The sequence below is a fragment of the Chondrus crispus genome, genomic scaffold (genome assembly GCF_000350225.1).
Source record: "Chondrus crispus Stackhouse genomic scaffold, scaffold_125, whole genome shotgun sequence".
In the NCBI taxonomy this organism is placed as follows: Eukaryota; Rhodophyta; class Florideophyceae; order Gigartinales; family Gigartinaceae; genus Chondrus; species Chondrus crispus.
In genome coordinates, this window is record NW_005178998.1 from 74510 (window position 1) to 90312 (window position 15803).

At 52.0% G+C, this 15803-nt stretch overlaps 4 protein-coding genes; 1 reads left to right on the top strand and 3 right to left on the bottom strand.

Annotated features, from left to right (window-relative positions):
• Positions 1-203: 203 nt before the first annotated feature.
• On the bottom strand, positions 204-383 carry CHC_T00002098001 (hypothetical protein). Its single transcript, XM_005713258.1, has one exon. The coding sequence runs from the start codon at positions 381-383 to the stop codon at positions 204-206; it is 180 nt and encodes a 59-aa protein (XP_005713315.1).
• Positions 384-399: 16 nt separating this feature from the next.
• Positions 400-1095, top strand: CHC_T00009479001 (Putative carnitine/acylcarnitine translocase). Its single transcript, XM_005713259.1, has 2 exons — positions 400-751; positions 863-1095. Exons 1-2 carry the CDS (start codon positions 400-402, stop codon positions 1093-1095), a joined length of 585 nt encoding a protein of 194 aa, XP_005713316.1.
• A 215-nt stretch (positions 1096-1310) lies between these two features.
• Positions 1311-1415, bottom strand: CHC_T00002099001 (hypothetical protein). Its single transcript, XM_005713260.1, has one exon. It carries the CDS (start codon positions 1413-1415, stop codon positions 1311-1313), a length of 105 nt encoding a protein of 34 aa, XP_005713317.1.
• A 2126-nt stretch (positions 1416-3541) lies between these two features.
• CHC_T00002100001 (hypothetical protein) lies at positions 3542-3873 on the bottom strand. XM_005713261.1 is given in 2 exon segments: positions 3542-3591; positions 3592-3873. 1 exon segment carries the CDS (start codon positions 3871-3873, stop codon positions 3592-3594), a length of 282 nt encoding a protein of 93 aa, XP_005713318.1. The 3' UTR covers positions 3542-3591.
• Between the last annotated feature and the right edge of the window lie 11930 nt (positions 3874-15803).

The window sequence follows — 15803 nt, forward strand, 5'->3', positions numbered from 1 at the left end:
CACACCAGCAGGAGAAGCCGCCTTTACCTTGGACCAAACAGGTTGGCATGCCAGAGTGATGTCACCGGCTGAATTTCCGCCGAACACTCCCTTGTAATGTTGGACATCAAATGGCTCGGCAAGATACGGCTGGGCGACAGTCCTAGTGGTGCTACCCAAGCATTCCCAAAAGAAAATGCCATTTTCTTCCTCTGTGTCTCCCACTAACAACCTCTTCCAGTCGACAGGGGGAGATTGAGATCCTCGCGGTTGAATGGCTTTACTTGCCCTTGCGGCAAGGTCGTCTCGCGCGAGGGCGCCGCCGGCCTGTACGCGGGCATCCAGGCCCCGCTGCCGTTCGTCGCCGTCTTCAACGCCACCCTGTTCGCCGCAAACTCCACCATGCGCAAGGTCGTCGGCATGGGCCGCCCGGACGACGACCTCTCCATCGCCCAGATCGGCCTGGCCGGCGCCGGCGCTGGCCCTGCCGTTAGCTTTGTTGCATGCCCCACAGAGCTGATTAAGTGCCGCTTGCAGGCACAGCCGGGCGCCTTTAATGGTGCTATCGATTGTACAAGGCAGGTCGTTGCTAACAGGGGTATGGGAGGCTTGTTCACGGGCATGGGCGCTACTATGGTCAGGGAGATGCCGGGAAATGCTCTCATGTTCATGACTTACAATGCTACTATGAGGGCTTTGTGTAGCCCGGGGCAGGCTACGAAGGATCTCTCCGCCTCGCAGCTTATGTTTGCGGGTGGAATGGCTTGTTTAGGTATGTTTGCACTTGAGAGCAGAATTCCCCCCGGGAGCCGTGCCGCCGAAATCACATCTTTCTAACTTACTTACTGTTTTTGTCTTATTGTTTTTATCGTCGTTTGTGTAGCCTTCTGGATGCCGTGTTACCCAATCGATTTTGCGAAAACGCTCATCCAGACGGACAGCGAAACCAACCCGCGGTATCGTGGGTTGCTGGATTGCATGCGAAAGACTGTCAAGGCGGAAGGCGTCGGCGGCTTGTACAAGGGCATCGGTCCTTGTCTGGCTAGGGCGGTCCCGGCTAACGCCGTCACGTTCCTGATTGATCAGTGTACGCTGCAATTATTAGGCCACTCTTAGGACGAAGCGCGCAACGATTTTGTATGTACAATAAGTGAGTGTATTTACGCGGAGTGCTTGTTGTGGGAGGGGATTTTGACTTTGGACATTTTTGGTGTGATGGCTCACGCGGGGATCCGGGTGTAGTGTTTGTTTTGTTTGTGTGTTGATGTAACAGTCGCAAAAGGAGGGGGTGAGTTGGTTTCTGGTTTCAGAGCCGACCGTTCTGCATCCTTTCACTGTGCACGACGCCACGCTTTGTACTGTACCGGAATTTTGCTAGGTGGGATAAAACCAGTGTTGACAAGAGTCAGTTGCACATGTTGCAAACTGGAAAGCATTTCAGGGCTGCAAATTTACGACAGACACTCGACAGACACTTGTTTTGAAAGAGAAGAGCCTGATAGATGGGATCTATCAGGTTGTTCTCTTTCAAAACGTAAAGTATAGAAGTGTACAGCATGACGATGGAGTTCCGCAACCACGTCAACAACTGAGCTGTTGTGAACTGTACGGTACGAAGGTACTGTACGGTAGGATGGGCACATGCGTCGAAAAATTGCCAAAAACGGGCCCTGCTTTGGTGCATTTAATTGATCCACCACACCAGCCCTGTGCCGCTGCCTCCCGCTTGATCCGACCGCCGTGCTGCCGTTGCCTATCGTATCAATCCGCAACACTCCAAATACCGTACAACACTGTGTACCAAGGATACTCGTTGCCGTCTACACGTCCAGACTGCCCTCTCTTTCAACCTAATTTGACCCATTCCCTCACCAGACCGCCACCCGCCCATCGCCATCCCGCAGCCCACCCTACCCCACCCTACCACCCCTCCCCCGCCATTTCCCGCCCCCCCACTCTCACCCGCGCTCTAAAACGCCTGCGCGCGCCGTACCCGAACCGCCGCACGAGCGCCACGCCCGCTCGCGCCCCGACCGCCGACACCGCGCTCTCGCCCGCTCCCTCCAAGATGGCCTCCCTTTTCAGCCTGCAGTCGCAGCGCGGCGTCCTGGGCTCGCCCTTGCTGCCGCTCGAAACCGTCGCGCTCCCGGCCTCCGTCCAGGCCTCCATGTCGAAGCTCCTGGTCGCCTCCAGGCTCACGCCGCGCCATCTGCGCAAGTCCACCAAGCCCATGGACCGTCTCGTCGCGCGCGAGGCCGCGCACGAGCGCCGCAAGCCGCTGCGCGGCGCCCCGGTCGTCGCGCCCCCGCCCGCCTACGACGACAACGCCGCCCTGGCCCACGCTATCTCGAGGGCCCCCGGAACCCTGGCTGCAAGCGTCTACGTCATGGCCGAGGTCAGACGCTGCTTGGGGGAACGCTTCGAGCCGAAGAGCGTGCTCGACTTTGGAGCGGGCGTGGGCGTCGGCACTTTGGCTGTGGCCAGGGTTTTTAATGACAGCCCGTTTGTGAATTTGGCGGCATATTTGAGAGAGGGAGACAGTCGGGAGGAGCGGGAGGGGGAGAAGGAGGAGAAGGGGGAGGGGTTGGCTTTGGGGAAAGCCTTTATTGATGAGGCTGCGCTTGTAGATCGCTCGTCAGCGATGAGGAATATGTCCAGAGAGGTTTTGAAGGCGGACGGGTATGTGAATGGGCGCGTCAGTTTGTCACATGCGGCGGAACTGGCCGATTTGAAAAGCGCGGCCACGGAGTGGGACATTTTCTTGGCGAGCTATGTGTTGAACGAAGTCGTTCGGGAGACTATGTCAGAGCCTGCGCGGCTTGGGGAGGGGGAGGAGAAGATCCCCGTGCCCAAGGAAGAGAGGGAGAAGACGGCGGAAAAGAGGCTTCAGCGCAAGATTAAGGAGCTATGGAAGAGGACGAAGGAAGGAGGCATCTTTGTCATTGTGGAAGATGGCACGGCGGCAGGGTTTGAGACGGTGTCGTTTGCGAGGAGAGTTATCCTTGGACTCGCGGGGAGAGTGGGGGATGGCGAGTCTGGAAGTAAGGAGGGCGATGGCGCGAATGTGATTGCGCCGTGCATGCATTCGAAGGCGTGTCCATTGGAGGGTAGCATCACTCGGCATCGCGTATGTCGCTTTCAGCAGCGGTTCAATCGGCCAGGGTTTTTGAGGAAGCATCGCCCGTTGGCGACGGGGTATGAGGACGAGTATTTCTCGTACGTTGCGATCCAGAAGACGGGAAGGGGCGAGGAGGAGAAGCTTTTGCGGGATGAGCAAGAAGCTCTGTGGGGAAGATTGGTTAGACCTCCGCTGATGAAGGGCAAGCATGTAGTGTTGGATGCATGTACGGTCAACGGCGAGTTGGAGCGACGGGTTGTTTTAAAGAAAAATGCAATTGCAGGGCACTACACCCAGGCGCGCAAGGTAAAATGGGGAGACATCTGGCCTGTCAAGCCCTCGTCGAAACCTCAGAAAATGCAGTTTTGATCTTTAACATACAGGCGAAATAGGTAGATGAGCCGAAGTTTTGGAAAGTAGACATAGCAGGCAGTACCAATAGTGAGAAGGAATATATAGGCTCTCGACGTGCAAGTCGAAGTTCGGCGGCAAGTTTACTTCTTCTTGCGGCGCTCAACACGCGCCATGAAGCCTTGTCTAATGGCTGCTACAGATCTCTTTGCGCCGCAACTCTCGCACGATACGAAATATAACCTAGTGTTGGCATCCCTCATGAGCACTGTATCAGGCGATATGCAATCCATCGCGTCGATGCCATCATTTCCCTCGGGCATTTCATTCACCTCGTCGCAATAGTCCTGCATTCTGAGGTCGGCAAAAGGTTGAGTCAGTGGGTGATGGGACGATTTGTGCATGTGTGCGCCCCGGTTTTTCATGCTGTGAAAACATTGTAACTGACTTACCCTCCATCAATGTCGTCGTCTGCCATTTTTCCTGTGCGTTAGTTGTTGCAACTCGTAGAATTGCTCAACGAAGAGCTCAGTTGGAAAAACACCTGTGAGAGCGCACTGAAACGACGCTCGCGAGTCGCAGCGTTGCTTCAGTCTCGCTGGCGATTCCACGTCCGCTGTCAGCTCTGTAACAGTGAAAGTAGCGATGATGACGAATGTGGAAAGACAGGGTGAAACTCGCAGGGAACGACAACAACAAGGAAAAGCGAAGGGGAGTTGGCGGAAGCGACGTCAAGAGCAAGTCATCCAGCGAGTGCACGCTCAAAAGAGGCAACGCCCGTCTAACCGCTCGCAGCCAAAGTCAACGGCGTTCAGGCTTCAGGCAGATGAATTTTCGAGCGGAGTAGACAAGGAAAATCTTGCGAATGCCGTGGGCAGCGCCACGCCTGCGAAGGCAAAGGCAGCCAACGCACCCGGCAACGTCAGACCGAGCTCTTCTGATAGTGTAGCCAAGCTTCCAAATTTAATCACTGTCGGAGGGAGCGATGCGGATGAAAAGCAGAAGAAAGAAAGGGAACTGCCGACGAAGTCAAAGGTCCACTTCAAGGATACAGCGCCTGTTGCGGATAAACCGGACCAGAGGCCTGAAACAGTGAACGCAACACTTGACATTCTCGGAAGAGACCCTATTCGCATCTCTGAAGGAAAAGAAAGCCAAACGAGTGGCACAGCTCCGACTGACCCGAGCGGCGCGGCGAAAACCAGTAAAGAGGATGACATGTTTGGTATCAGTTCATTTGAGGAAACAGGGCTGTATCCGTCCGTGGTGCGGCACCTCACCAATCACATGCAGCTTGAATTCCCAACCCTCATTCAGGAGAAAGTGCTCAAGGCAATGTTAAATCTTGGTAATGGCCAAAACTCGATCGATGTGCTCGTCCGCAGTGCAACTGGATCTGGGAAAACGCTTGCATATTTGCCCCCCATAGCTCATTACTTGTTGAATAGGTCTCGGCGAGTGACACGAGAAAAGGGTTCCTTGGGCGTCATTATCGTGCCAACGCGCGAGCTTGCGGACCAAGTTGAGGAAGTCGCGGAGAGAGTGTTTTGGCCATGGCATTGGATTTTCGTTGGATGCGTACGAGGTGGAGAGAGCAATCACAGGGAAAAGGCGCGCCTCAGAAAGGGAGGCAATGTTCTTGTGGCAACAATCTTGTTGCGCTTGGGGTCGCGGCGGCGGGCCAAAATTTCTTGCTGCTAGCGGAAGGCCTCGTCTTTCTCACCCGCCTTCCAGGGCCCCATGCGAGGGGTGCAGCTGGTGCGACAGCGAGGGCGTAGCTTGCGTGACAGGGCGCAGAGAAAGACAGAAGCAGAGAAGGACGGGAGGAGATGCGAGGGCAGTGGTCATGGTGGATTAGTGAGGGGAAAGAAAGAGGAGGTTGGGGGATACCGGAGTAAACAACGGTGGACAGAGAAAGGCAGAGTTAATACCCTGTACTGTAGTGTGTATCCGACCGACCAAGCTTATCATACCTCAACAGAGCCGACAAATTTATTAATTTTTCATCATTTAGCCGACACGAATTCTTCTGAAAGAATACTTCAAGACCGCCATATCGCACTTGAACGGCGGGGGTTGTCAATGAAATACCTTGTAAATCACGAAGAAGCCATTTTCAATTTCGTACTACAAAGGAAAACTGCTTACAGTGAAGATTTCCAGGTTCTGCTTCGCTTTTAGAGATAGAACTTGTCTCCACAACAAACGATTTATTCTGATTGTGTCAAGGGCTATGTGGAATACCCAGTAGTCAAATCAGAACTAAAAACAAGCAAGGAGTTCGAAGAAAAATCCCTTTGTCCTCAAATTTTGTCCTCACGGTCGGAGAGACACTAGCAGACCGCCACTTGTAATGTAATTATTTGGTGGGCAAAATCTAAACCGCCAGGCCTGGCGACCCCTGCGCATTGTTCCTTCAACAACATCCTACACTCTCACTTCTTCCAACACCATAGTCCACACGAAAATATCGGACGACAGCACCACCGTTCCTCATATGTCAGGTCGAAGAAAGAGACGTCGTACGATGGGCACTACTTGGATGGACAACGTCCCTAACTTGCCAGACCTGGCAGCTCTGTTCCATGGCGTTCATACACGACCAGGATGCGATCTCGATGGGGATGCAGATGCGGCCGCACTTATGGAAGCAGAAGAAACACCAGCTCTCGAGCTTCCGGAAACTGGCGAAGCGGCTGATATTTTGGGAGTGTTGAATGGGCACGCTTCGTCGAACAATCAGACTGGAGATCAAGTTACTAGATCGAAGATAAAGGGCTCGGAACATCGAGAAACGGTTGTCGTCGAAGAAGGAATAGATCTTGTCGACTATGATGAAGGCCACTTCCCCGAGCTTGGCGACTCGGAACACTTCGCTCCCGAGAGCGATCCAAACGGTTTTTTAGTGGGAAATGACAATATCATTATTCCAAGTATTTATCAAGAGAGCTGTGAGGGAATGGAGTGCCTTCCGAGTTTATCAAGTGACGATCCCGAAATGGGAAGCAGGCTGGACAGCCAGAAAGTTTTGCGAATATTTCTATCGTCTCGGAAGCTTTTCGAACCATGGTACAACCTTTTGGGCTTCGTAATAGTTTGCGGTAGCGTCCGCTATACGGTCAAACAGTATAACCTCCTGAGAGATATACTGTCTTGGGTTTCTCCTTCTATTAAGTTCCCATCTTATTCCACCATACAGAGGACTCTCTTTCCGCATGCTTTGAAGTATCTTTTTCCCAAGAGTGACCTCAAGTACTTTGTCGTCCGACGAAAGAAGAAGGCATTCAACCGAACGTCATTGGTTGAAAATTTGGGGGGTAACGAGGAGACCGCATCGCAATATTCGAACGGGTCTAAAACTCCTGTTCGTATCGTTCCACCAAGTGAATGGGCGAAAGTGGACATCATGATGGCTCCGTTCTTCAACTCAATGTATCCGAAATCCAGTCGATGGCATGGTGGTGTGGCGGATGCAGAATGCATAGAAAGCTCGAAGCTGGTTGCAGAGCGGCAGATAAATCGGAAGCTACGAGAGCACTTTACGTCCACAATGGTTCATGTACTGTGCAGGCGTTCCCGGGTGCCGTGATTCGAATGGAACTGTCAGAACTGCTTCCATCACGTTTGTCACTTGACGTGCGCAATCTGGGCTATCTTGTTCATGAGAACGCAGAGAATAACTTTGTAATGAAGTGTATAATTTCAGCCGTGTGGTGCGTGGGAAGTGAGGGAAATGTTACAAGAAGCGCCAACATGGCGATGAAGGTTCTCCGTGGCGTGGAGAATTGCCTGGCCAGGCAGTTTTGTACAGCACCGCCATTGGAAAAGTATAATAGATCTGTGAGGCGTAGAGATGGAAGGATAGATTTTGAAGCAAGGGCTCGTTCTTCGAAGAAGGTGTTGCCTGGGGATATTTGTACCCTCCTTCGACCTACAGAAAGTGAAGCAGTGGCAACGTCGCGCATGTGTATGTTGGTTTCTAGGTTTTGGAAACACAAGGAAGGTCTCACCTCAGACACTTTGTTTTGGTTTCAAAACATGAGTACAAACGGGGCCGGTCAGCGTTTCAATGATGGTGGCGATGGAACTCCAGACAAACCCTTTCGTCTGCTCGGTACTCAACATTTGAAAGGGCTGCCTTTCCTCCTCCAAGAGCCCAAAATATCGGGACGCACCCGCAACATTGACAGAAGAATGCAAAACAGCGGCCGCTTAATGGATGGAACAAAGTTCGTGGTCTATCGCGCTCTCCTATACTGCGATGACTTTTCCCCATTCTCTTCATTGTATCCGCAGGGTTCAGCAGGTGGATGCTACATGATCCCGCTTGGACTACCACCGCGAAGTCGTAACACGCGATCGTCTGTCAGAATCATTGGACTAACCCCTCCAGGTGTATCAACGAACAATATACTGCTCTCAATCATCCCAGACTTGGTTAAGTGTACAACAGAAGGTGTGGAAGCACACACGCCTACCGGCGAGAGAGTAAGAATCTTTGTCGACGTGGTGGGTTTTGTGGCTGACTATCCAGCGGCCGCTGAAACATTGGATGTTATGGGACATACAGCAAATACGCCCTGCACTCTTTGTACATTTCGGAAGAACAGCGGCGTCGGTGAGAGCGGATACGGCTATACAACAAAAGTCCATGCACACCGCACGGCGTCCTTGAGGTGCATGGAACGCCATGAAGCTCTTCGCAACAGCGAAATTGACAGTCGAGACACAAACCGGCTTGGTATGAAAGACAGCAACAAGGTTAGTGACGAAAGTTCTCCTCTTCTTGCATTGCAAAGGGAACTTGAGCGCGTACGCGTTGACATACCGTTAACAAGCGATGGAAAGCGTGTGGTGTCAGGACGTTTTGAGGCATATCGCTGCAACGTCGTCGCGCCTGACCATTTGCTGGCCGGTCTCGCGAAGAACGTTATCGAGGTAGGCTTCCACGTGATTAACCGACAAGGAAACGCGGTCGCGTTCAGAGCAAAAGCTGACATGGCAATATGCGGAGCCCTCGGAGACAATGGGTTGAAGAGGCAATCATCAGTTTTTAGTTCCAAGAATGAACTCAATTCCATGACTCTGTCAGGTGTGTTCTGTGCCCTTCTCGTGTGCGTTCCGGTTTTATACCAACTGTTCCCGGGGATCCAGAGTGAAGAAACCACTGTTGTGTTGGATCTATTGACACAATTGCAGGATTTGATTGTGTTGACGTACTGGTGGCCATCGGAAGAGGCGGATGGTGTCTCAGATTATTTGTATGTGACAAGTGATAATGGAGCTCAATACCATGCAGACTTGCTCGAAAGGGCTGAGAAGTGTGTGACTGAGGCAGACAAGTTTTGCGCAAATTATTGCCAAGGAGTGGGTAAAGGTCGCCCCAGCTTGGACAAGCCGAACCTGCACAGGTTAATCGAGTTGTACAACCACACAATTCCTGCCTTCGGGCATGTACGTCACTTTATGGAACTGGTGTTCGAGAATGCTCATCAACCTTTGAAGAGGTGCATAGTCCGGGGTAATCACCAAAAAGGACATTTGGCGGCCGTGGGTCATTGTTTGGGGAATGATTGGCAAGGGCGGTTGGCGTTGCTGTCCAGCACTATGACACAAACTTCGGATGCCGGACTGAAGATGGAATGCAGAAGAGGCCTTCGACGCTTGCTTCTCGGCGAAGCTTGCAACGAGTTGTCACAGGCTTCGGATGAATTGAAGGGATTCCTGAAGGACACAGATGTTAGTATATCTGATTTATTTGTCAAACCGTTGATGGACGAGATGCGGTCGAATGGGAAGGTCAACCCCGCTTGGACGGGAGATTCCGTACGATGGGAGGGGAATTGTGAAAAGGATGTCAATGAGCTGTCCAGCTGTTGCATATCAGAAACAGAAACGATAGATTCACCTGAGCTTTTGTCGCAGCTTTTGTCACGGGCTACAAACATCCTGGAAAATCTCCGTCCAGAATTTGATACGTCAAAGAAGTCGGAAGTTAAGTTGTTCTCGTCTGCTCGGCGCGTTCGCAGAAGCTACTTGAGTGCGTCCCCACGGACGTACTCGCATGACACGATTGAGCCGGGATGTGTCGTCCAGGTTATGTTACCGCGCGGAGGGACGAAGGGATTGCTTTTGCATGCAAATGGGGCGGTCGGATCGTCATTGAACCTGTTCGCTGTTGTTGGGGTCTTGCAGAGAGAGGACGAGAGTCCTCACGCGGCTGTCGTAAGATGCAGAGTGGATGATCGTAAAACTCTGAGGATATCCGCGGAACTGAACTCAGAGTCTATACAGGTGCTCTGTCTCACTGATGGCGTCCGTCGCGTGGCGCTGTACCACGCCTGCTCAGCAAACTCCTGTCACGTATCGAGGGACAACTCCATCAAACACTCTGCCAATGTTTTGGGTGGCGGGGCATTCTACTTTCAGACGAGGAGAAAAGGTTACCCTGCAAGAATGGCATGAAGGGAATAGGGACCTGGTGTTTCAGACGCTGGAAACCCTGATTATTCGCGGAGTGGCGTTTTCTACTGGAAAATTATCAGATTTCAGCACCCATCCCATCTGAATTGAAATTGGGCGGACTTCTGGTTACACGTCTCGCCGATCCCGTCAAGAGTTGGACATCTTGCTCTTCCTTGGCCAATCTACTGCTGACCGAAGGTATCTTTGGACACAAACAACCACGCAGTTCGTTTCGCGTATGAGGGCGCAAGATCGATGCCATAGGGTCACGGCGGGCCCGCTTGTGGTGTATGGGTGATCAGGATAGCGAGAGATCGCCAGTGCTATTGCTGGTGGATGGGGCTGCGAACGGTCGATCTACAGTTGATCGATCTCGATGTCGTCGTGATAGGAAACGCGCTGAAAGTAGGTTGATATGCACGCACGTGCGTTGCATTTTTATCCGCGTATGTCTGCACTATCTGACCATCTTCAAATTCTTGTGATGAGATCGCCTTTGTCTGCGTGCGAACCTGACGGAATTAAAACCGTGTTTGTTTTGTGAAAGTGTTGGATGGATTGTAAGTTGTCGTTGACGCTTCGCGAATCAGTCCGGCCGGACAGGCGTGCTGCACACAGTGTCTTACCTACTTCAGTTTACATCTGCGCTTGTCCCCACAACAGTTGGTCATCGGAACTTGAAGTCATGGTAAACTCAACTCCGTCATGATTGGAAGTGTCACATGGCATCGGCGCCGGAAGTTGGGCAGTTCTTGTTGCGTGAAAGTGTTGGATGGATTGTAAGTTCTCGTTAACGCTTCGCCAATCAGTCCGGCCGGACAGGCGTGCTGCACGCAGTATCTAACCTACTTCAGTTTACATCTGCGCTTGTCCCCACAACAGTTGGTCATCGGAACTTGAAGTCATGGTAAACTCAACTCCGTCATGATTGGAAGTGTCACATGGCATCGGCGCCGGAAGTTGGGCAGTTCTTGTTGCGTGAAAGTGTTGGATGGATTGTAAGTTGTCGTTGACGCTTCGCCAATCAGTCCGGCCGGACAGGCGTGCTGCACACAGTGTCTTACCTAATTCAGTTTACATCTGCGCTTGTCCCCACAGCAGTTGGTCATCGGAACTTGAAGTCATGGTAAACTCAACTCCGTCATGATTGGAAGTGTCACATGGCATCGGCGCCGGAAGTTGGGCAGTTCTTGTTGCGTGAAAGTGTTGGATGGATTGTAAGTTCTCGTTAACGATTTGCGAATCAGTCCGGCCGGACAGGCGTGCTGCACGCAGTATCTAACCTACTTCAGTTTACAAATGCGCTTGTCCCCACAACAGTTGGTCATCGGAGCTTGAAGCGGCAAGGAGACTGTATATTGCGCTGCGTAGCGTATGTAGATAGGGAGCTAACATAGTGGTAAACCGACTACTGACTCTTGCTCGCAATTCACACTGCTCCCATCCTATATGACAACTGGTACCACGGGTGCGGTGCATTGACCCGATCCTACGTGTGCACATCGCCGACTAGAAACAAACGTTGGATCATTCCAGTCTGTTTGACAGTACCAAAACGCAATAAACTACTGCATGGCCATGCCCAGCGGTTAATCTGGGATGTTTTTGAGATGGATCAGCCCAGCACGTATGGCAGTACCGCCAAATATTACAATGAGGCACTGCCATGTCCAATTGTAAATCTGCGATTTTTTTCAGTTGGCCCAGCGACGGCAAGGTATTGGAAGAGTACCAATAGATTACGGCTTGCAGGGAATTCGGTGCAAAATCAGTATCAAAAATTTTGCTCAAAAAATGTCTTGACTATCATTGGTGCGGCCAAATCAAAAATTAAATTAATCGTAACGTTACGGGCCAGATTTACTTCGTAGTGAAGTGATTCTGGGGAAGAAGAGGATGATGAATACACGCCCGGGCCCGGGAACATGCAAGCGCCAGAGAAAGTTGTGGTAAAGGAGGTTCCGACGACGCGGGACGTTGCCAGGCACGGAGCTTGGAAGATATACAAGCTTATGGGCAAGCACTTGAACCAGTCCAGGAAGAAGTGCAAGTCAGCATTCCTCGAACAATTAGGATTCCTGATGGTGCCATGGTCGGGATCTGGTGTGTCAGTTGATCAATCAAAGCTTACGGTTCGTTGGGGGTTCCCAGAAGTTGATGCTTCCAAGTCAAGGGGCGGCCGCCTTCAAGACATCAAAAACACAAAGACGAAGTCTTCCGGCGATATCAACCTTAATGAATACAATTCCAACCTTCTGAGTGAGCTGTACGGGAAGCGACAGGACATGATTCTTGTTGTTTCTCACGAGGTACAAGTGACTGAGGCCTTAGGTTCGTCTAAAAGAAAGAGAAACAGAACGAAAAAGAGAGTTATCAACAAAGCTATCAACGTTGTGGAGGCAGCCGCCAAGTTTTGCACGGAGTTTGCGCAAAGTTCCGATTCGGAAAGAAGTCCACTCTCATTCCTCCTTGGTCACAAAGATGCACTCCGCTGTATTCTCGGAATCGCCTTAGTCTTCAAAGACTTGACGTCTCAGTTTTTGGTGAAGAACTGTGAAAACGGTCGCGTCCGTGATATCAACAACATGGACACCACAAGTATCAAATGTGGAAATTTGAGACTATCCGAGCTCATACCAGGTCGTTCATCACAGATCAGATCCCTTTCGGGGACAGTTCTCCGCATGAAGGATAATTTGTACTGCAAGCTAAACGTTGGGGCGAGTCCTCGCAATGATGGTACTGAAGCAGGTGTGAACGGTGTCGAAGGGCAGCGTACCAGGGACACATCAGCGCGAGAGATACAGCCTTCAGTGGATGGCGGTGTGTTCGCCATTTAGCATAGGTACAGTCAATGAATCTTTACTTCACTTTGGCCAAAGTGTTTACTAGTAGTCATTGTCCATACTCGAGCGCCTGAATCTGGTCCTCTCTGGTTCCGGAGCAGTCCATTCCCTCTGCCGAGCTCGACCACGAAACGGAGAAACATCATGGTAACCGTATCCGTATAGAAGTTCATCGTTTGCTTCTATTCTCTGCCCTGTGCCATAGCCAATGCCTTGACGTTGATATCGTTCACGACTAGTCCGTCCCCTACCAACCCACTCGTTCCGATCTCGCCAGTCCCCTTCATCTCGAACATAATGATGGCAGCCGCCCCTTTGTTCTCCTCTCCTGTCATCATTGTATCCATCATATCCGCTGTCCGTCCTCTGGGGTGGGTGTACATGAGGTACATTGAACGGGCCATGGAACGGGGTTATACTCGGCCTATGGTGTAAATGTTTGGCGCGGACAGCCGACGGATGCCCAGTTGCCGTTCCATTAATGAAGCTGCGCAGCGATTCATTCTCCTGCTGCAGCCTGCCCACTTCTTGAGAGATCTGATCAACAGTTCTGGTCGTTTTGCTTGCTGTATCATACAGCAATGATACCAGCCCTCTAACAGTCAGACTACCGTGGAGGTCCCACTGCTTGGCAATGACGAGCGCGGGAAGGCCTTCCACTAACGACAAATCCTGTGGATGAAGACTTAGAGTCATAGGCGAGGACCGCCTCTCCTCCATGCGCCGCTGCTGACGCGCAGCCAACCGAATCCTTCTCGATTTGAAAGAAAGGTATCGCACTTCTCCTCCTGCCCTCCTCATATCCGCCTCTCCCGTTCCATGCAACGCGTGGAAGTACACGCAGTTAGATAGATGCGGATTTGTGCTCACCATATAGCATTCCAGATGTCGTGGCAGCTTATGCACAAACTCCATGAGAGGAAAGAGCATCTGGCTCCCATTCACCCACTTCACATCCTTGCATACGTCCTTCAGCACTGTAATGGTACCCTTGTCCACCAAGAATAGGCGGCCGCCCCTTGTTGCCTCGTTGAACCAAAACGCACAAAACATGGTGCATATCTCCATGCGAAACATTTGCCAAAGCCTGCGACATCTTTCTGACATCACGCCTCCCTCCCTTACGACCATTTCTTCATGGTAGTAGTAGATGACCGGCGGCAGTGGTAGCGGAACTCCCTCAGGGAACTTCAGAGCTTGCAGCCACTGTGGGCATTGGGGAAACACCTCTTTATACGAAGCATCGTCAAAGTACATGGTCTCGTAACAGTCGAAAGGTATAAGCAGTCCATAGCGATTCCTCGTATAGCGCTCGTATGAGAAGTTTGCTCTGTGCTTGAAAGCATTCCACCAACGCCCCATCAATGGATCAGCGAAAAGAGGGAACTTGTGGCGACGTAGGGTATGACGGGACTGCAACACGTAGTCCACTTCGTCAAGATAATAACAATCGAGTACATCTCTGGCGAAAGTGCGGCCGCACGTCAATGTACTGGGCACCTCCCAATAGTTGCTATTGGCAGCAAACTGACTCCACCCTTCCATGGCCGATGCATTATCCTGCATCGCGAGCTGACGGAACCGCTTCACATCTCCTTTCTGGTGCACTGTGTGCTGCAGCACATACTTCCGAAAACTTAAATCCTGAACGGGAACCGAGTGCCAGTTGTACCGGCCCCTCATCCTTCCAATATCCAACCTCATGGGCTCGGGGCCATCCCTCACATTCGTGCACAATGCACGGTCTGCCCGTGACTGTACACAAGGCAGGCCTGCCCATGTCGAATCAAATGTAGGAAGCACAGGATTTTTATCCTGTACCGTATTACCTCTGGACACAACGAGGCCCCCATGGAGACAAAAGTCAACAAGCGGTGCTGTGCACCGTGATGTTACAACGCCGCCGGTGGGTTGTGAGTGTTCGGCGTCAGGAAGTGGGGTGCGTGGTAGTGTGTGGTCCGTTGGCGACTGCTGTGACTGGGGTGCTGGTGAGGACGGCTGTCCAGTTGTGAGGTCAACTACGAAAAGTACTGCAGAAGGCGCAGACATGGCAGGTGTTTCCAAGTTTCCAATAAACGGGGGGGGATGAGGGGTCGGAAATGGAGTTGCAACTGGGGTGGGAGTGATGCGTTTGGGTCAGGATCAGTCGTCGTAGGGAAGGCTGAGAATGTGGTGGAAGGTCGGCACGGGCGGGGAGCCGGAGTAGTCGTCGTAGTGAAGGGTGAGAATGTGTGATGTTTGAGTTGGGAAGGTGGAAGGTGGAAGGTCGGCACGAGCGGGGAGCCGGGAGGAGTGTGCGGCACGGGCTCAACTACAAGTACCCTCCAGCGGTACTAAATTTGCGTGATGCGCAAGCCCATCAATCTTGATTGACTAGGATTTTTTTCCTATCTCGCCTTCCACATAGCGGCGTCGGAGCAATCTACGGTGAACGCAATACTTCTGTCCACACAAAAAGCGAAGGCACAGAGCTGTACTACAACTTTTGTCTCCAGGCAAACTTTTCTCCGCCAACATCTGTACGTAAGCGATGAGCAGATCAAAAACGATGACTCCGGCGCCCGCATCGCGCCGTCGTGCGGCGCCCCCCATCTGCGTCGCAAAGGAGGAGCAGACCCCCCTCCCATCCCAGCTCCCTCACATCCCCGAATCCTCCGAGTCGTCTGAATCCCCCGAGCAGCGCAAGGAGCGTGCGCGAAAGGCACGCGTAGAGGCCGAGCGCCTCGAGCTAATGGCCGCCAAGGCCCGTCTCGAGTTCGAACGCGCAGAACTCAAGGCCGATCGCAAGCGTCCCACCGATATACGGTACCCTGGGGACTGTGTCAGAGTTGCCTTCTTGTTCGATGTCTTACTTGAGCAGGACAAGAGACACCTATCAGCCTTTTGAATTTCAGCGACACAGAGCTGTTGCGAACTTAAAAGCTTCACTGACGAACTTTGGAGCAACGTTTCAGAGCCCTTCTACAGAATGACAAAGGCCGCGGCATTTGTCACTTCGCATTCTTTTCCGACCATCCGCCAAAATTATGTGTCATCGTCTCCGC